At 50.0% G+C, this 21,970-nt stretch overlaps 2 protein-coding genes across 2 annotated transcripts in view; one reads left to right on the plus strand and one right to left on the minus strand.

The window, feature by feature from the left end:
* LOC135057098 (uncharacterized) overlaps positions 1 to 21,970 on the minus strand; it is a 122,173-nt gene that overhangs the window by 20,462 nt on the left and 79,741 nt on the right. The gene's annotated exons all lie outside the window — the stretch shown is intronic.
* Positions 1 to 21,970, plus strand: part of LOC135054583 (uncharacterized) — a 34,619-nt gene that overhangs the window by 1,035 nt on the left and 11,614 nt on the right. The window contains exon 2 of the mRNA XM_063957744.1: positions 9,013 to 9,188. Within this exon, the coding sequence (XP_063813814.1) occupies positions 9,015 to 9,188 (174 nt within the window). The 5' untranslated portion in view covers positions 9,013 to 9,014. The remainder of the gene's footprint in view (positions 1 to 9,012; positions 9,189 to 21,970) is intronic.

The following is a 21,970-nucleotide window of genomic DNA, read 5'->3' on the forward strand; positions in this document are numbered from 1 at the left end:
GGAACCTCCACCATGGTTCACTGTTGCCTTCAGACACTAGTTATTTTACCGCTGTCCAGCCCATTGGCAAAGAAATTGCCTTCTGTTACAGCCAAATATTAAAAAATTTGACTCATCAGTCCAGAGCACCTGCTGCCATTTTTCTACACCCTTACAAGGGAGGGGGCGGCAGTAAGCATGCTGGGTGGCCTTACTCTGCGATGGGTGACCCCCAGCATACGTTCATCATGCAATGTCAAGAAATCTCCTGTGCCTTTTCAGCTTTATAAGGTCCCTGCGGTTAATCCGCCATAGACAGATGCTCTGTCCACTCAGTTACAGCACTTGAATAACTCTTTGGATAAACGTATTCCTGAGCCTGTCCCACCTAAGAAGTCCTCTAAGCAGGCTGTTACTTCCTCTCAATCCACGCATGTTCTGGATACCTCTTCCGATGAAGATGGTGTGTATACTGACCCCACAGACTCTGATCATGACGTTTCTGGTGGGGAATCTGTTTCACAAGTGGATGTTCCTGATCTCTTGGAGGCTATCAGGCTCATTCTTCAGATTGATGATGATCCTGAGCCTGCTACTACGTCTAAGAAACCGGATAGGTTCAAACGTCAGAAGGTTACTAAATTGGTTTTACCTCATTCTGACCACTTGGTTGACATACGTCAGGAACCCTGGGAGAACCCAGGAAGGAAATGTATCCCGCACAAGAAGATGCTAGCCCGCTATCCCCTTGCGGCAGAGTTGAGCAAAAATTGGGAAACGCCACTGCTACTGGATTCGCAAATCGCTCGGATGGTGGTGTCATTTGCTCTGCCTGTCACTACCGTCACTTCTCTCAAGGAGCGGACGGATAAGCGCGTGGAGGCTTGCTTGAAATCTATCTATACACTTGCAGGGGCCGCGCATGGGCTCACCATTGCGGCTACTTGGGCCGCAGAAGCTATTGAGGCATGGGCTCAGGAAATGGAGGTTGAGTTTCCATCCAATTTTCCTGAACATGCCAGATAATGTTTCTCTTACGTCCTAGAGGATGCTGTGGACTCTGTAAGGACCTTGGGGAATAGACGGGCTCCGCAGGAGACATGGGCACTATAAAGAAACTTTAGAATGGGTGTGCACTGGCTCCTCCCTCTATGCCCCTCCTCCAGACATCAGATCCTGTGCCCAGAGGACACTGGGTGCATTACAGGGGAGCTCTCCTGAGTGTCTCTGAAAAAAGAATTTTGTTAGGTTTTTTATTTTCAGGGAGTCCTGCTGGCAACAGGAGAGAGAAGCAGAACAACTTCAGTGATAGGCTCTGCTTCTTAGGCTACTGGACACCATTCGCTCCAGAGGGATCGGAGCGCAGGTCTCACCCTTGCCGTTCGTCCCAGAGCCGCGTCGCCGTCCTCCTTGCAGAGCCGGAAGATTGAAGCCAGATGATTATACGAAGAAAGAAGACCTCACAGTCGGCAGAAGACTTTGGATCTTCACTGAGGTAACGCTGCGCGCAATTGCTCCCGCACACACAGCAGGCACAGATGGGTGCAGGGCGCAGAGGGGGGCGCCCTGGGCAGCAATAAACCTCTTAACTGGCATTAGAGGTGTATTCAAGTTATGGCAGTATGATATACAACCCCCGCCAGGTTATTTGATATTTTGAGCGGGACCGAAGCCCGCCGCTGAGGGGGCGGAGCTTGATCCCACAGCACTAACCAGCGCCATTTTCTCCACAGCACGCTGCTGAGAAGCTGGCTTCCCGGACTCTCCCCTGCTGAACACGGTGACAGAGGGCTTTGCAGGAGGGGGGCACATAATTTGAGCGCAGTCAATACATTTATATATAAAACAAAAAAGCACTGTGTATTTCTGGGACTTGTGTTTCCAGGGTCATTGGCGTTGGGTGTGTGCTGGCATACGCTCTCTCTGTCTCTCCAAAGGTTCTGGTTGGGGGAACTGTCTCCAGATTACAGATTTCCCTGAGTGTGTAAGGTGTCGGTACGCGTGTGGCGGCATATCTGAAGCAGAAGACTCTTCTAGGGAGGAGGTGGGGCAAATGAGTGTGGTGTCTCCGTCGGCAACGCCGACACCTGATTGGTTGGATATGTGGAATGCAAATGTGAATTTATTGCATAAAAGGTTGGACAAAGCAGAGTCCAGGGGAAATACAGGGAGTCAATCCATGGCATTCACTATGTCGCAGGGCCCTTCTGGGTCTCAAAAGCGCCCACTATCCCCAGTAGCAGACACTGATACCGACACGGATTCTGACTCCAGTGTCGACTATGATGATGCGAGGTTGCAGCCGAAATTGGCAAAAAGTATTAATTATATGATTATTGCTATAAAAGATGTGTTGCATATCACAGATGACCCCTCGGTCCCAGACACGAGGGTGCGCATGTATAAGGAAAATAAACCTGAGGTTACATCCCCCCTTCACATGAGCTAAATTAGTTGTTTGAAAGGGCTTGGGAAACTCCAGACAAGAAACTGCAGGTTCCCAAAAGGATTCTTATGGCGCATCCTTTCCCGGCTAAGGACAGGATACGGTGGGAATCCTCTCCCAGAGTGGACAAAGCGTTGATGCGCTTATCCAAGAAGGTGCCGCTGCCATCTCAAGATACCGCAACCCTCAAGGATCCTGCTGATCGCAGGCAAGAGACTATGTTGAAGTCAATTTACACACATACTGGTACATTACTTAGACCGGCGATAGCGTCGGCTTGGGTTTATAGCGCTGTAGCAGCGTGGACAGATACCTTGTCTGCTGAAATTTATACACTGGATATGGATACCGTTTTATTGACCTTGGGTCATATTAAGGATGCTGTCCTATATATGAGAGATGTTCAGAGAGATGTTGGCCTACTGGGTTCCAGAGCCAACGCCATGGCGATTTCTGCTGAGCGAACCCTGTGGACCCGACAATGGACAGGTGATGCCGACTCAAGGAAGCATATGGAGGTTTTGCCTTACAAGGGTGAGGCATTATTTGGTGAAGGTCTCACGGACCTGGTTTCCACAGCTACTGCAGGTAAATCCACTTTTTTACCTTATGTTTCCTCACAGCAAAAGAAAACGCTGCATTATCAGATGCAGTCCTTTCGGTCGCATATATCCACCAGAGGTAAGGGTAGAGGGAAAAAGCTCCCAACTACAGCTAGTTCCCAGGAACAGAAGTCCTCCCCGGCTTCTACAAAATCCACCGCAAGACGCTTGGGATCCCCTGAGGGAGTCCGCCCCAGTGGGGGTACATCTTCGACTTTTCAGCCACGTCTGGATTCAGTCACAGGTGGATCCCTGGGCAATAGACATTGTTTGCCAGGGTTACAAGCTGGAATTCGAAAGAGGTCCCTCCTCGCTGGTTTTTCAAATCGGCCATACCAGCTTCTTCCCCGGAGAGGGAAGTAGTTTTAAATGCAATTCAAAAGCTGTGTCTTCAACAAGTGGTGGTCCAGGTGCCCCTGCTTCAACAGGGGATGGGGTACTACTCAACCCTGTTTGTGGTACCAAAACCGGATGGTTCGGTCAGACCCATTCTGAATTTAAAATCCTTAAACCTATACTTGAAAAGGTTCAAATTTAAGATGGAATCGCTCAGAGCGGTCATCGCCAGCCTGGAGGGGGGGGGATTATATGGTGTCCCTGGACATAAAGGATGCATACCTTCATGTCCCCATATATCCTCCTCATCAGGCGTTCCTGAGATTTGCTGTACAGGATTGTCATTACCAATTTCAGACGTTGCCGTTTGGGCTTTCCACGGCCCCGAGGATTTTCACCAAGGTAATGGCGGAAATGATGGTGCTCCTGCGCAAGCAGGGTGTCACAATTATCCCGTACTTGGACATTCTCCTAATAAAAGCGAGATCGAGAGAACAGTTACTGAACAACATGTCACTCTCCCTGAGGGTGTTGCAACAGCACGGCTGGATTCTCAATCTACCAAAGTCACAGTTGGTTCCAACGACCCATTTGCCTTTCTTAGGCATGATTCTGGATACGGAACGAAAAAGGGTTTTTCTCCCGATGGAAAAGGCCCAGAAACTCCAGACTGTGGTCAGGGACCTGTTAAAGCCAAAAAGGGTGTCGGTCCATCAATTCACTCGAGTTCTGGGAAAGATGATGGCGTCTTACGAGGCTATTCCATTCGGCAGGTTCCATGCGAGGACCTTTCAGTGGGACCTTCTGGACAAGTGGTCCGGGTCACATCTACATATTCATTAGATGATCAGCCTGTCCCTCAGGGCCAGGGTATCTCTCTTGTGGTGGCTGAGGAGTGCTCACCTTCTAGAGGGTCACAGGTTCGGCATTCAGGACTGGGTTCTGGTAACCACGGACGCGAGCCTCCAAGGCTGGGGAGCAGTCACACAGGGAAGAAACTTCCAGGGTCTGTGATCAAGCCAGGAGGCTTGTCTGCACATCAACGTACTAGAATTAAGGGCCATATACAATGGCCTACGTCAAGTGGAGAATTTTCTTCGCGACCTACCGGTTCTGATTCAGTCAGACAACGTCACAGCTGTGGCTCATGTAAACCGCCAAGGCGGAACAAGGAGCAGAGTGGCAATGGCGGAAGCCACCAGGATTCTTCGCTGGGCGGAAAATCATGTAAGTGCTCTGACAGCAGTCTTCATTCCGGGAGTGGACAACTGGGAAGCAGACTTCCCCAGCAGACACGATCTCCATCCAGGAGAGTGGGGACTTCATCAAGAAGTCTTTGCAGAGATTGCAAGTCAGTGGGGACTTCCTCAAATAGACGTGATGGCGTCACGCCTCAACAAAAAGCTCCCGAGGTATTGTGCCAGGTCAAGGGACCCTCAGGCAGTAGCGGTGGACTCCCTGGTGACCCCGTGGGTGTTCCAGTCGGTCTATGTGTTCCCTCCTCTTCCTCTCGTCTCAAAAATATTGAGAATCATAAGACGAAAAGGAGTACAGACAATTCTCATTGTTCCAGATCGGCCTCGAAGGGCCTGGTATCCGGAGCTACAGGAAATGCTCACAGAAGATCCGTAGCCTCTGCCTCTCAGAGAGGACCTGTTGCAACAGGGGCCCTGTCTGTTCCAAGACTTACAGCGGCTGCGTTTGACGGCATGGCGGTTGAACGCCGGCCGGATCCTAGCTGAAAAGGGCATTCCGGATGAGGTCATTCCTACTCTGATAAGGGCTAGGAAGGAGGTGACAGCGAAACATTATCACCGTATCTGGAGGAAGTATGTGTCTTGGTGTGAGACCAAGAATGCTCCTTCGGAGGAATTCCATCTGGGCCGTTTTCTCCACTTCCTGCAGTCTGGAGTGAATTTGGGCCTAAAATTAGGTTCCATTAAGGTACAGATTTTGGCCCTGTCTATTTTCTTACAGAAGGAATTGGCTTCTCTACCAGAAGTCCAGACTTTTGTGAAGGGAGTGCTGCATATCCAGCCTCCTTTTGTGCCCCCAGTGGCACCATGGGACCTTAACGTGGTGTTACAGTTCCTTAAGTCTCATTGGTTTGAGCCTCTTCAAACCGTGGAATTAAAATATCTCACTTGGAAAGTGGTTATGTTGTTGGCCTTGGCGTCGGCAAGGCGAATGACTGAGTTGGTGGCTTTATCTCACAAAAGCACCTATCTGATTTTCCATGTGGACAGAGCAGAGTTGCGAACTCGTTCTCAATTTTTGCCTAAGGTGGTTTCCTCTTTTCATATGAACCAACCTATTGTAGTGCCTGTGGCTACGGGAGATTTGGAGGATTCCAGCTCCCTGGATGTAGTCAGGGCCTTAAAAATTTACGTAGCCAGGACGACTCGAATTAGGAAATCAGAAGCTCTGTTTGTCCTGTATGCAGCCAACAAGGTTGGCGCTCCTGCTTCTAAGCAGACTATTGCTCACTGGATCTGTAACACGATTCAGCAGGCTCATTCTAGGCTGGATTGCCGTTACCTACTTCGGTGAAGACTCATTCCACTAGGAAGGTGGGATCTTCTTGGGCGGCCGCCCAAAGCGTCTCGGCATTAAAGCTTTGCCGAGCGGCGACTTGGTCGGGTTCAAACACTTTTGCTAAATTCTACAAGTTTGATACAGCTGAGGAGGACCTTGTGTTTGCTCATTCGGTGCTGTAGAGTCATCCGCACTCTCCCGCCCGTTTGGGAGCTTTGGTATAATCCCCATGGTCCTTACGGAGTCCCCAGCATCCTCTAGGATGTAAGAGAAAATAAGATCTTTTTTCTCCTAGTCCAAAGAGGATGCTGGGCGCCCGTCCCAGTGCGGACAACATTCTGCAAGACTTGTATATAGTTATTTGCTTGCATAAGGGTTATGTTACAGTTTTTGTTTAGTCTTTGACTGATGCTGTTCTGTTTCATACTGTTGACTGGTTCGTATATTCCAGGTTATACGGTGTGGATGGTGTGAGCTGGTGTGAATCTTGCTCTTGGATTAACAAAATCCTTTCCTCGTACTGTCCGTCTCCTCTGGGCACAGTTTCTCTAACTGAGGTCTGGAGGAGGGGCATAGAGGGAGGAGCCAGTGCACACCCATTCTAAAGTTTCTCTATAGTGCCCATGTCTTCTGCGGAGCCCGTCTATTCCCCATGGTCCTTACGGAGTCCCCAGCATCCTCTATGGACTAGGAGAAAAAGATTTACCGGTAGGTTTAAAATCGTATTTTCTCTAATAATGTCACGGCATCTCATTACATTAAAGAAGCAGCTTCAGATGCAGGTGTTCTAGCGGCCAAGGCTGCTACAACATCCATTTTGGCTCGCCATATTCTCTGGTTGCGGTACTGGTCGGTGGACTTGGACTCTAAGAAAACCCTGGAGGTGCTCCCATTTAAAGGAGACGTCCTCTTTGGTGAGGATCTCAACAAGATTGTCGCTGACTTAGTTTCTGCTAAGACTGCATGTCTACCTAGTACTACTCCTTCAGCCCTGAAGGCTAAGAGTACTTCCTTTTGTTTCTTTCACCCTGCAGGTAAAGCAAAGGGTCAGGTGTACACGAAACAGTCTTGCACTTCCAAAACCACCAAGCCTAAACGTGCTTCCAAATCTGACAAGCCTGCGGCATGACGGGGCGGGTCTCAGGGTGGGAGGCCGACTTCTATAGTTTACCCAGGTATGGTTAAAGACCACTTCAGACGCCTTGGTATGGGAAGTCGTCACTCACGGATACGCTATATCCCTCAAGACACGTCCCCCTCCTCGCTGTTGCCTGACGAACATCCCTTCGGATTAGGTGAAGGCAACAACTCTCCGTTTAGTGATACAGTCCCTCCTGAACACGGGAGTGGTAGCGCCGGTGCCTCTGGCTCAGAGGAGCAGGGGGTACTATTCAACACTGTTCCTAGTCCCCAAACCGAATGGTTCCTCTCGGCCCATTCTCAACCTCAAATCTTTGAACAAGTTTGTGAGGGTCTCCAAGTTTCCTATGGAGACTCTTCGCTCTATTGTCCTAGCTTTGGAACCAGGGGACTATATGTTATCCCTGGATATACAGGATGCTTACCTGCATATCCCTATTGCCATGTCACATCAGCAATACCTGCGGTTTGCTATTGGCAATCTTCATTACTAATTCTGGGCCATACCGTTTGGTCTGACCACGGCTCCGCAAATTTTCACCAAGGTCATGGCGGTTACGATAGCTTCACTCCACCGTCGGGGCATCAGGATCCTGCCGTATCTGGACGACTTGCTGATCCTGGCCAATTCCCCAGACCTTCTCCTCCGGCATCTGGATCTGACGGTCCAGTTTCTGCAAACCCACAGGTGGCTCATCAACTGGAAGAAATCATCCCTGGCCCTTGCTCAGAGCAATGGTGCATCTGGGAGCGTTGTTGGACACACGCAGTGGCAATGATGGAAGGATCAAAGATTCTTCAATGGGCGGAACATCATCTGCCAGCCATTTCGGCAGTGTTCATTCCGGGGGTCCTCAACTGGGAAGCGGACTTCCTCAGTCGTCAGGACGTACACGCCAGAGAGTGGAGCCTTCATCCAGAAGTATTTCAACTGCTAGTGGACAAGTGGGGCCTACCAGATGTAGACCTGATGGCGTCTCGTCACAATCACAAGGTTCCGGTCTTCGGGGCAAGAACAAGGGATCCTCAAGCAGCGTTCGTGGACGCACACTGGCAATTCCATGGAACTTTCGGCTTCCGTACGTGTTCCCACCGGTGTCACTCCTGCCCAGAGTAATAAGGAAGTTCAAGCAAGAAGGAGGAATCCTACTTCTACTAGCTCCAGCGTGGCCCAGACGGCATTGGTTCTCAGACCTACAGCATCTCTCGCTAGAGCGTCCTCTTCTGCTTCCACAACGACCAGACCTCCTCGTTCAGGGCCCTTGTGTCTACCAGCCGGCCTCCCCCGCAGAAGTGCAAAGGCATCGCACAGAGTATCTCCCGACCAGCGCAGCTTTAGCTCCCCGTTCAGTCCGGCCACGCCTGCGTTGGCCGGACCAAACCCACGAAACGGCAGCCAAACGCCGCCGTTCCGCCCACTCCCGCCCATCGATCGCCACTGCTTGTCAATCAGGCAGAGGCGATCGCATCCCTGCTACGGCCTTCGGCCGTCTGGCATGCACCGGCGCACTACGGCGCATGCGCACCAGGGACCCGCTCACTCTGCTGCGTTAATACGCAGCGAGCGAGCGGGTCAGAATGACCCCCATTGGGTAGAGTCACCAAAGAGAAGCTTCTCCCAACACAGTTACATTTACAGATGTATTAAGCCTGGAGAAGTGTTAAAGCAGTGAAAAGTGAAAGGTGATAACGCATCAGCCAATCGGCTCCTAACTGTCAATTTACATATTGGAGCTGATTGGCTGGTGTGTTATCACCTTGCACTAATCGCTGCTCTATCACTGCATGGGTGTGGCAGGGGCGTCTGTCCCCCTGTATCTGCCTTTGTGCTGGGGTTGTTTTAGTCCGGGCTGCATTGCTTTGTTGTAAGAGTGGGGGCAGGGCTGTCTCTGGCCTTGTGTTGGGACTCTAGTTATGGCTTATGGCTAATGAGAGAGCTTGCTTATTTTATTTTATTTTTTCTATTTTTTCCAGAAATGTCTACAAAGCAGCGCCCCCATGCAACCCCTTCCCCCCATTCCGCCGAGGAATCATTGGGTAGTGGTCGGGTGTGGCAACCCACCCAAGAGGGAGAGAAACAGTGTGAGCCGAGGACACCAGCAGCATCGGCTCATCCAAAGAAGCTCCATAAAAACACTGCTCCAACACAGGTGAGCCACAATAGCATACAGCGGACAATGGGCCTTATTCAGACCCCATCGCTCACGAGCAGTTTTTTGCAGCGCTGTGGGTCAGAACTGCGCATGCGTATGTGCAGGCGCGTCGCACGGGTACAAAGCGGATCGTTGCTGTGCGATGGCTTTTACGAAGAATCCATTCGCACAGCCGATCGCAAGGAGATTGACAGGAAGAAGGCGTTTGTGGGTGGCAACTGACCGTTTTCTGGTAGTGGTTGGGGAAACGCAGGCGCACCTAAGCGTTTGCAGGGAGGGTGTCTGACGTCAATTCCGGGCCTGGACAGGCTGAAGTGATCGCAGCGGCTGAGTAAGTCCTGGGCAACTCAGAAACTGCACAAAGTTTTTTGTACCGCTCGGCCGCACACGCGTTCGCACACTTGCAAAGCTAAAATACACTCCCCTATAGGCGGCGACTATCTGATCACACGACTGCAAAAAATTGCTAGTGTCTGATCGGGTCTGAATTAGGCCCAATGTGCACACCCCATAGGTACACTCGCACACTGCTTGGCATACCCACAGCCCACTTACCACACCCCAAAGGTACACTCGCACACAGCTAGGCATACCTACAGCCCACTAAATCACACCCCATAGGTACACTCGCACACAGCTAGTCATACCCACAGCCCACAGGTACACACGCACACAGCTAGGCATACCCACAGCCTATTTACCACACCCCGTAGGTACACTCACACACAGCTAGGCATACCCAAGGCCCACTTACCACAGCCCATAGGTACACTCGCACACAGTTAGGCATACCCACAGCTCACTTACCACAGCCCATAGGTACACTCACACACAGCTACGCATACCCACAGTCCACTTACCACAGCCCATAGGTAAACTCGCACACAGCTAGGCATACCCACTTACCACAGCCTATAGTTACACTTGCACACAGCTAGGCATACCTACAGCCCAGTTACCGCAGCCCATAGGTACACTCACACACTGCTAGGCATACCCACAGCCCACTTACCACACCCCAAAGGTACACTCGCACACAGCTAGTCATACCCACAGCCCACAGGTACACTGACACACAGGTAGTCATACCCACAGCCCACTTTCCACAGCCCATACTTTCGCACACAGCTAGGCATACCCACAGCCTACTTACCACACCCCGTAGGTACACTCGCACACAGCTAGGCATACCCACAGCCCATAGGTAAACTCACACACAGCTATGCATACCCAAGGCCCACTTACCACAGCCCATAGGTACACACGCACACAGTTAGGCATACCCACAGCTCACTTACCACAGCCCATAGGTAAACTCACACACAGCTAGGCTTTCCCACAGCCCACTTGCCACAGCCCATAGGTACACTCGCACACAGCTAGGCATACCCACAGCCTACTTACCACACCCCATAGGTACACTTACACACAGCTAGGCATACCCACAGCCCACAGGTACACTGACACACAGCTAGTCATACCCACAGCCCACTTTCCACACCCCAAAGGTACACTCACACACAGCTATGCATACATATAGCCCACTAAATCACACCCCATAGGTACACTTGTGCACAGCTAGGCATACCCACAGTCCACAGGTACACTGACACACAGCTAGCCATACCCACAGCCCACTTACCACAGCCCATAGGTACACTCGCACACAGCTAGGCATACCCACAGCCTACTTACCACACCCCGTAGGTACACTCGCACACAGCTAGGCATACCCACAGGTACACTGACACACAGCTAGTCATACCCACAGCCCACTTACCACAGCCCATAGGTACACTCGCACACAGCTAGGCATACCTACAGCCCACTTACTACAGCCCATAGGTAAATTCGCACACAGCTAGGCATACCCACAGCCCACTTACCACAGCCCATAGGTACATTCGCACACAGGTAGGCATACCCACAATCCACTTACCACAGCCCATAGGTACACTCGCACACAGCTAGGCATACCTACAGCCCACTTACTACAGCCCATAGATACACTCGCACACAGCTAGGCATACCTACAGCCCACTTACTACAGCCCATAGATAAATTCGCACACAGCTAGGCATACCCACAGCCCACTTACCACAGCCCATAGGTACACTCGCACACAGGTAGGCATACCCACAGTCCATTTACCACAGCCCATAGGTACACTCGCACACAGCTAGGCATACCTACAGCCCACTTACTACAGCCCATAGGTACACTCGCACACATGTAGGCATACCCACTTACCACAAGGTTTAAGTAGAGGAAAAATATAATTTTTTAAAATAAATCCTCTCTTTCTGCAGTGGGTTACACTGGTATTCCACAGGGAATAACATCAGGGTGTAGAGTTGGATCTTGATCCGAGGCACCAACAGGCTAAAGCTTTGACTGTTCCCAGGATGCCTTGCACTGCCTCCTCTATAACTCCGCCTCCATGCACAGGAGCTCCGTTTGTAAGTTGGTGCCTGCAGGCAGCTAACAGGGAGGGCTGCGCTAGACATCCCCAAAAAGACGTTGGGGTTATATATATATATATATATATATATATATAAAGTGTTTCACAGGATATACTACATTGGTATTTTTCTCTATGTATCTCATTCACCATGTACCACTTAAATCTTCTGTTTGTTTGCTGCATCCGTGGTCACACTCCACAGGGGGTTTCTGTCAGGTACTGTGTCTGGCTATATTGTACTGTTACGCTCTAGGGCTACGTTTACATATAATGTTTGCTACTAATGGCAGAAAATCCGTGGCGGAGCCTGCGTCATGCAGTGCTGACGCTGAGGATTTATCTGAGGAAAATTCTCCAGCTGAGGGTCCAAGTACCGGGGTTCTGTACTCCTCAGTCAGCCTGCAGCACCGGTGACACACCAAGACCCACTTTGGGCTGCTTTTTCTAATCTGCTGACTACGCTAGTAATGAGACTCACGCCCCCTGTGGGACCTCCTGTGCCATTACAGCCACATATTGTCCCTGCAGTTAATCCGCCATAGGCAGATACTCTGTCAACTCAGTTACAGCAACTAAATCGGTCTTTGGTTAAACAAAACTCTAAACCTCTGCCCCCTAAGACCAAACGGTCATCTAAGCGGGCCATTACTTCTTCACAATCCAAGCATGTCACATACACTTCATCCGATGAAGATGGCTTATACACTGACCCATCAGACACTGATGCAGATGCTTCTGATGAGGAATCTGTTTCACAGGTGGATGTTCCTGACCTGTTGGAAGCTATCAGGCTCATTCTTCAGATTGAGGATGTATCCGTACCTCCGGATACGTCTTAAGAAGCCTGATAAATTAAAACGTCAGAAGGTCACTAAATTAGTTTTACCGCATTCTGATCTTTTAGTCGACAAACTTCAGGAATCCTGGGAGTCTCCAGGAAAGACATTTGCCCTCTCTATAAAGATACTAGCTCGTTATCCCCTCGCTGCAGAGATAAGTAAGAATTGGGAAACCCCACCACCAGTGGACTCACATGTAGCTCGTCTTGTGGTGTCCTCTACTCTGCCTGTCACTACCGTCACCTCTCTGAAGGAACCGACGGATAAGCGTGTGGAGGGTTACTTGAAGTCTATTTACACTCTCGCAGGTGCTGTACATAGACCCACTATAGCGGATTCTTGGGTTGCAAAAGCTATTGAAGCCTGGGTTCAAGAAGATGAAGCAGAGCTACCTTCTAATTTCTCTGACGTCCTAGTGGATGCTGGGAACTCCGTAAGGACCATGGGGAATAGCGGCTCCGCAGGAGACTGGGCACAAAAGTAAAGCTTTAGGACTACCTGGTGTGCACTGGCTCCTCCCCCTATGACCCTCCTCCAAGCCTCAGTTAGATTTTTGTGCCTGGCCGAGAAGGTTGCACTCTAGGAGGCTCTCCTGAGTTTCTTAGAAAAAGTTTAGTTTTAGGTTTTTTATTTTCAGTGAGACCTGCTGGCAACAGGCTCACTGCATCGAGGGACTAAGGGGAGAAGAAGCGAACCAGCCAGCTTGGGCTTCTTGGCTACTGGACACCATTAGCTCCAGAGGGACCGAACACAGACCCAGCCTCGGAGTCCGGTCCCAGAGCCGCGCCGCCGGCCCCCTTATAGAGCCAGAAGCAAGAAGAGGTCCGAAAAATCGGCGGCAGAAGACATCCAGTCTTCACCAAGGTAGCGCACAGCACTGCAGCTGTGCGCCATTGCTCCTCAGCACACTTCACACTCCGGTCACTGAGGGTGCAGGGCGCTAGGGGGGGGCGCCCTGAGCAGCAATAAAAACACCTTGGCTGGCGAAAATACATCACATATAACCCCCAGGGCTATATGGATGTATTTTAACCCCTGCCAGAATATAGCAAAAAGCGTGAGAAAAGTCAGCCGATAAGGGGGCGGAGCCTATCTCCTCAGCACACGGGTGCCATTTTCCCTCACAGCTCCGCTGGAAGGACGTCTCCCTGACTCTCCCCTGCAGTCCTGCACTACAGAAAAGGGTAAAACAAGAGAGGGGGGCACTAATTAGGCGCAGTATTAACATAACAGCAGCTATAAGGGGAAAAACACTTCTATAAGGTTATCCCTGTTTATATATATAGCGCTCTGGTGTGTGCTGGCATACTCTCCCTCTGTCTCCTCAAAGGGCTAGTGGGGTCCTGTCCTCTATCAGAGCATTCCCTGTGTGTGTGCTGTGTGTCGGTACGATTGTGTCGACATGTTTGAGGAGGAAAATGATGTGGAGGTGGAGCAATTGCCTGTAATAGAGATGTCACCCCCTAGGGAGTCGACACCTGAGTGGATGGGCTTATGGAAGGAATTACGTGACAGTGTCAGCTCCTTACAAAAGACAGTTGATGACATGAGACAGCCGGCTACTCAGCTTGTGCCTGTCCAGGCGTCACAAAGGCCATCAGGGGCTCTAAAACGCCCGTTACCTCAGATGGCAGACACAGACGCTGACACGGATACTGACTCCAGTGTCGACGATGAAGAGACGAATGTGACTTCCAGTAGGGCCACACGTTACATGATTGAGGCAATGAAAAATGTTTTACATATTTCTGATAATACAAGTACCACTAAAAAGGGTATTATCAAGAAAATAAAGTTAATCAACACCCAAGGCGCAAACGCACTTATGCAGCTAATTGAGTAAATGAGAGCCACCTAACCCTCGTATATACAACAATGAACAGAAAAAAACTCAACAGTAGCGCTCAGTGTAGTTTCATAAGAAGTAACTACCACCAAATAGTCACAAGTGGGGTATAGGGTGCAATGCGTACCATTACTCACTCAGAATAAAATGCAAATCCTCACGTAATGGTTTCTTTGTGTCAAGCTCCAGAAATGGCACCAGGAGTAGAATTAATAAAATCACTTTAATAACATAAAAATACAGACAGTGGACCTTTACACATACATGGTACAGGGCGGACAGTGAAAAAATGCTGATGGAGCTGCTGGCCGAAAACAGCACCACCCAGCAAGATGGTATAGCCACAAATCCAACCTCAATAACCAAGTCGTGCAGGAACCACCTGTATGCACTCATCATTGCACCCTATACCCCACTTGTGACTATTTGGTGGATTTAAAGATACCCTTATGTGTGAAGAAAAATTCCCATTATTGTGAGTGGGGTACGCCATCCATCTTATTTGAGAGTCAATCTGGGCGGCTTTGTGCATATTTAGCATTTTTTAAGAAGTACTACACCATGATATATATTTCTTCTGTTCACATATACTGTTGACACGTCGTATGAAGTAGAAGATTGTCCCTGGATCACTACAGGAGGAATTGTCCTGAGACTTCTATTATTTATATGGACTATAAGTATCATCTTTTTAGTTACTTCTTATGAAACTACACTGAGCGCTACTGTTGAGTTTTTTTCTGTTCAAAAAGGGTATTATGTTTGGTGAGAAAAAACTGCCTGTAGTTTTTCCTGCTTCTGAGGAATTAAATGAAGTGTGTGATGAAGCGTGGGTTTCCCCCGATAAAAAACTGATAATTCCTAAAAGGTTATTGGCATCATACCCTTTCCCGCCAGAGGATAGGGCACGTTGGGAAACACCCCCTAGGGTGGATAAAGCGCTCACACGCTTGTCAAACCAGGTGGCACTGCCGTCTCCTGATACGGCCGCCCTTAAGGAACCTGCTGACAGAAAGCAGGAGAATATCCTAAAATGTATATACACTCACACGGGTGTTATACTGCGACCAGCAATCGCCTCAGCCTGGATGTGCAGTGCTGGGGTGGCTTGGTCGGATTCCCTGACTGACAATATTGATACCCTAGATAGGGACAGTATATTACTGACTATAGAGCATTTGAAAGATGCATTTCTTTATATGCGTGATGCACAGAGGGATATTTGCCGACTGGCATCAAGAGTAAGTCCGCTGTCCATTTCTGCCAGAAGAGGGTTATGGACGAGGCAGTGGTCAGGTGATGCTGATTCCAAAAGGCATATGGAAGTATTGCCTTATAAAGGGGAGGAGTTATTTGGAGTAGGTCTATCAGACCTGGTGGCCACGGCAACTGCTGGGAAATCCACATTTTTACCCCAGGTAGCCTCTCAACATAAGAAGACGCCGTATTATCAGGCGCTGTCCTTTCGGCCCCATAAGGGCAAGCGGGCAAAAAGGCTCCCCATGGCAGAGGGAGAGGAAAAAGGCTGCAGCAAATCAGCCAGTTCCCAGGAACAGAAGCCCTCTCCCGTTTCTGCCAAGTCCTCAGCATGACGCTGGGGCTTTACAAGCGGACTCAGGCACTCCCCCTCACCGTTTCCTAAAGTCTGCTTTACTGACGTCTCCCTCCGACAGGGAGGCGGTATTGGAAGCCATTCACAAGCTGTATTCCCAGCAGGTGATAATCAAGGTACCCCTCCTGCAACAGGGAAAGGGGTATTATTCCACGCTGTTTGTGGTACCGAAGCCGGACGGCTCGGTGAGACCTATTTTAAATCTGAAATCCTTTAACACTTACATACACAGGTTCAAATTCAAGATGGAGTCACTCAGAGCGGTGATTGCGAACTTGGAAGAAGGGGATTATATGGTGTCTTTGGACATCAAGGATGCTTACCTCCATGTCCTAATTTACCCTTCTCACCAAGGGTACCTCAGGTTTTTGGTACAGAACTGTCACTATCAGTTTCAGACGCTGCCGTTTGGTTTGTCCACGGCACCCCGGGTCCTTACCAAGGTAATGGCCGAAATGATGATACTCCTTCGAAGGAAGGGAGTTTTAGTTATCCCGTACTTGGACGATCTCCTGATAACGGCAAGATCCAGGGAACAATTGGTAGTCGGGGTAGCACTATCTCAAGTAGTGTTGCGGCAGCACGGTTGGATTCTCAATATTCCAAAATCGCAGCTGATCCCGACGACACGTCTTCTATTCCTAGGGATGATCCTGGACACAGTCCAGAAAAAGGTGTTTCTCCCGGAGGAGAAAGCCAGGGAGTTATCCGAACTAGTCAGAAACCTCCTAAAACCGGGCCAAGTGTCAGTGCATCAATGCACAAGGGTCCTGGGGAAAATGGTGGCTTCCTACGAAGCAATCCCATTCGGCAGATTCCACGCAAGAACTTTCCAGTGGGACCTGCTGGACAAATGGTCCGGATCGCATCTTCAGATGCATCAGCGGATAACCCTGACACCAAAGACAAGGGTTTCTCTCCTGTGGTGGTTGCAGAGTGCTCATCTTCTAGAGGGCCGCAGATTCGGCATTCAGGACTGGGTCCTGGTGACCACGGATGCCAGCCTGCGAGGCTGGGGAGCAGTCACACAGGGAAGAAATTTCCAGGGCTTGTGGTCAAGCCTGGAGACATCACTTCACATAAATATCCTGGAGCTGAGGGCCATTTACAATGCCCTAAGCCAAGCAAGACCTCTGCTTCAAGGTCAGCCGGTGCTGATCCAGTCGGACAACATCACGGCAGTCGCCCACGTGAACAGACAGGACGGCACAAGAAGCAGGAGGGCAATGGCAGAAGCTGCAAGGATTCTTCGCTGGGCGGAAAATCATGTGATAGCACTGTCAGCAGTGTTCATTCCGGGAGTGGACAACTGGGAAGCAGACTTCCTCAGCAGGCACGACCTCCACCCGGGAGAGTGGGGACTTCACCCAGAAGTCTTCCACATGATTGTAAACCGTTGGAAAGAACCAAAGGTGGACATGATGGCGTCCCGCCTCAACAAAAAATTGAACAGGTATTGCGCCAGGTCAAGGGACCCTCAGGCAATAGCTGTGGACGCTCTGGTAACACCATGGGTGTACCAGTCAGTGTATGTGTTCCCTCCTCTGCCTCTCATACCCAAGGTACTGAGAATTATAAGACGGAGAGGAGTAAGAACTATACTCGTGGCTCCGGATTGGCCAAGAAGGACTTGGTACCCGGAACTTCAAGAGATGCTCACAGAGGACCCGTGGCCTCTACCTCTAAGAAGGGACCTGCTCCAGCAAGGACCCTGTCTGTTCCAAGACTTACCGCGCCTGTGTTTGACGGCATGGCGGTTGAACGCCGGATCCTGAAGGAAAAAGGCATTCCGGAAGAAGCCATTCCTACCCTGATCAAAGCCAGGAAGGATGTGACCGCAAACCATTATCACCGCATTTGGCGGAAATATGTTGCGTGGTGCGTGGCCAGGAAGGCCCCAACGGAGGAATTTCAACTGGGTCGATTCCTGCATTTCCTGCAAACAGGAGTGTCTATGGGCCTAAAATTAGGATCCATTAAGGTTCAGATTTCGGCCCTGTCGATTTTTCTTCCAGAAGGAACTGGCTTCAGTTCCTGAAGTTCAGACGTTTGTCAAGGGGGTGCTGCATATACAGCCTCCTTTTGTGCCTCCAGTGGCACCTTGGGATCTCAATGTAGTTTTGGTTCTTAAAATCACATTGGTTTGAACCACTTAAATCTGTGGATTTGAAATATCTCACGTGGAAAGTGGTCATGTGTTGGCCCTGGGTTCGGCCAGGCGCGTGTCAGAATTGGCGGCTTTATCCTGTAAAAGCCCTTATCTGATTTTCCATTCGGACAGGGCGGAATTGAGGACTCGTCCTCAGTTTCTCCCTAAGGTGGTGTCAGCGTTTCACCTGAACCAGCCTATTGTGGTGCCTGCGGCTACTAGGGACTTGGAGGACTCCAAGTTGCTGGACGTAGTCAAGGCCCTGAAAATATATGTTTCCAGGACGGCTGGAGTCAGAAAATCTGACTCGCTGTTTATCCTGTATGCACCCAACAAGCTGGGTGCTCCTGCTTCTAAGCAGACTATTGCTCGTTGGATTTGTAGTACAATTCAGCTTGCACATTCTGTGGCAGGCCTGCCACAGCCAAAATCTGTAAAAGCCCATTCCACAAGGAAGGTGGGCTCATTTTGGGCGGCTGCCCGAGGGGTCTCGGCTTTACAACTTTGCCGAGCAGCTACTTGGTGAGGGGCAAACACGTTTGCTAAATTCTACAAATTTGATACTCTGGCTGAGGAGGACCTGGAGTTCTCTCATTCGGTGCTGCAGAGTCATCCGCACTCTCCCGCCCGTTTGGGAGCTTTGGTATAATCCCCATGGTCCTTACGGAGTTCCCAGCATCCACTAGGACGTCAGAGAAAATAAGAATTTACTTACCGATAATTCTATTTCTCGTAGTCCGTAGTGGATGCTGGGCGCCCATCCCAAGTGCGGATTGTCTGCAATACTTGTACATAGTTATTGTTAACTAAATCGGGTTATTGTTGTTGTGAGCCATCTTTCCAGAGGCTCCTCTGTTATCATGCTGTTAACTGGGTTCAGATCACAGGTTGTACGGTGTGATTGGTGTGGCTGGTATGAGTCTTACCCGGGATTCAAAATCCTTCCTTATTGTGTACGCTCGTCCAGGCACAGTATCCTAACTGAGGCTTGGAGGAGGGTCATAGGGGGAGGAGCCAGTGCACACCAGGTAGTCCTAAAGCTTTACTTTTGTGCCCAGTCTCCTGCGGAGCCGCTATTCCCCATGGTCCTTACGGAGTTCCCAGCATCCACTACAGACTACGAGAAATAGAATTATCGGTAAGTAAATTCTTATTTTTTCTTATAATGTCAGACAGTGTCTCTCATATATCATCACAGCCTCTCATTACATTCAAGAGGCGGCCTCTGATGCCGGTGTCCTGGCGGCCAAGGCGTCTACTACGTCCATTCTGGGTCGCTGGATTTTGTGGTTGACATCCTGGTCTGTGGATTTGAACAAGATTGTTGCTGACTTAGCATCTGCTAAGACTGCTTGTCTGCCGAGTACTAATCCTTCCGCTCCAAAAGCTAAAATTACCGCTTTTCGTTCCTTTCGACCTCCAGGTAAAGCAAAGGGTCAGGCTTACCCAAAACAGGCGCGCACTTCCAAAACCTCTAAGCCCAAACCAATGAGTTCTTGGGTGGCCCGTCAGCCTGCTTCCAAACCAGAAAAGCCTGCTACATGATGGGGCAGGCATTGCCTTGGGGTATCCCAGGGTGGGAGCCCGACTTCTACAGTCCGCCCAGGTGTGGTTAAAGACCACTTCAGACTCCTGGGTAAGGGAAGTCGTCACTCACGGATATGCAGTCTCTTTCAGGAACCGTCCCCTTCGCCAGTTTTGCTTGACAAACATCCCTTCGGATCCAGTAAAAGCAAAAACTCTTCACTTGGTGGGACAATCCTTCTGGACACAGAAGTGATAGTGCCGGTGCCTCTGGCTCAGAGAGACAGGGGGTACTATTCAACGTTGTTCCTAGTTCCCAAACTGAATCAATCCTCCCGGCCCATTCTCAACCTCAAGTCTTTGAACAAATTAGTGAAGGTTTCCAAGTTCCGTGTGGAAACTCTTCGTTCTATCGTTCTGGCCTTGGAACCCATGGACTATATGGTATCCCTGGACATACAGTATGCTTGCCTACATATACCTATTGCCATTTCGCATCAGCAATACCTGCGGTTTGCTATTGGCAACCTACATTATCAATTCCAGGCCTTGCCTTTTTGCCTGACCACGGCTCCGCAAATCTTCACCACGGTCATGGCGGTTATAACGGCCCTACTCTGCCGTCAGGGTATCAGGATCCTACCGTATCTGGACGATTTTTTGATCCTGGCAAACTCCCCAGAGGTTCTCCTCCGTCATCTGTATCTTACTGTCCAATTCCTGCAAGCCCACGGGAAGGCTTATCAACTGCAAGAAATCCTCCCTGGTCCCTGCTCAGAGCATGGTGCACATTGGGACATTGTTGGACACGCTCAACCAGCGGTTGTTGTTTTCTCCAGAGAAGGTCCTGAAGCTTCAGGACAGTATAAGAGGCTTCCTTTCTCATCCACGAGTGTCAATACACTCTGCAATGCAAGTACTAGGCCTCATGGTGTCGGCTTTTGACATGGTGGAGTATGTTCAGGTTCACTCTCGCCCTCTGCAGAAGCTAATCCTTGCCAAGTGGGACGGCCTCACCGGATCAGATCTCACATGATATTCTTGACTCCGGAGGTTCGTCTGTTACTGACCTGGTGGCTACAGGACCAACCATTGAGCAGGGGTCGTCCCTTCTGGATGTCCAACTGGGTCCTTCTAACGACGTATGCCAGACTGCGGGGTTGGTGCGCAGTGTTGGAGCAACACTCTCTTCAGAGTCGGTGGACCAGGGAGGAATCTCTCCTCCCGATAAATATTCTGGAGTTGCGGGCAGTGTTCAGTGCCCTGAAACTTGCTCTGCCTCTGGTACAGAACAGGCCTGTTCAAGTACAGTTGGACAACGCCACCACGGTAGCGTACATAAATCATCAAGGTGGCATGCAAAGCCGCATGGCAATGATGGAATTGTCAAATATTTTTTTGATGGGTGGAATGCCATCTGCCTGCCATATCGGCAGTGTTCATTCCGGGGGTCCTCAACTGGGAAGCGGACTTCCTCAGTCATCAGGATGTACACGCCGGAGAGTGGAGCCTTCATCCAGAGGTATTTCAACTCCTAGTGGACAAGTGGGGCCTACCAGATGTTGTGTAGAGACTGATGGCGTCTCGACACAATCACAAGGTTCCGGTCTTTGGAGCAAGAACAAGGGATCCTCAAGCAGCATTTTTGGATGCACTGGCAATTCCATGGAAGTTTCGGCTGCTGTACGTGTTCCCTCCGGTGTCATTCCTGCCTAGGGTTATCAGGAAGTTCAAGCAAGAAGGAGGATCCTACTTCTACTCGCTCCAGCGTGGCCCAGGCGGCATTGGTTCTCAGACCTACAGGGTCTCTTGATAGAGCGTCCCCTTCTACTTCCACAATGCTCAGACCTCCTTGTTCAGGGCCCCTTTGTCTACCAGGATTTGGCCTGACTGGCTTTGATGGCGGGGCTCTTGAAGCTTCCGTCCTAAGGGCCAAAGGTTTTTCTAAGGCGGTCATTCAAACGATGTTGAAAGTCTATAAACCGGCTTCGTCTCGGATTTATTATAGAGTCTGGAATTCTTACTTCACCTGGTGTGCGGCTAAGAATTATGTTGCATGCAAGTTCAGTACTGCCAAGCTTTTGGCGTTTCTGCAATAGGGCCTGGACTTAGGCCTTCGTCTGGCCTCCCTCAAGGTTCATATTTCATCCTTTCAATATGGCTTCAGTGAAAAATTGCATCTCTGCCTGAAGTTCATACCTTCACTCAGGGTGTTCTATGGTGGCTCCTTGGGATTTGTCTGTTGTTCTGGGCGCCCTGCAAAAGGCTCCATTTGAACCTCTTGAGTCTGTGGACCTTAAATGGCTTACACTTAAGGTCTTGTTTTTGCTGGCTATTGCCTCTCC

This window comes from Pseudophryne corroboree, chromosome 3 (assembly GCF_028390025.1).
Source record: "Pseudophryne corroboree isolate aPseCor3 chromosome 3, aPseCor3.hap2, whole genome shotgun sequence".
NCBI classification, from domain to species: Eukaryota; Metazoa; Chordata; class Amphibia; order Anura; family Myobatrachidae; genus Pseudophryne; species Pseudophryne corroboree.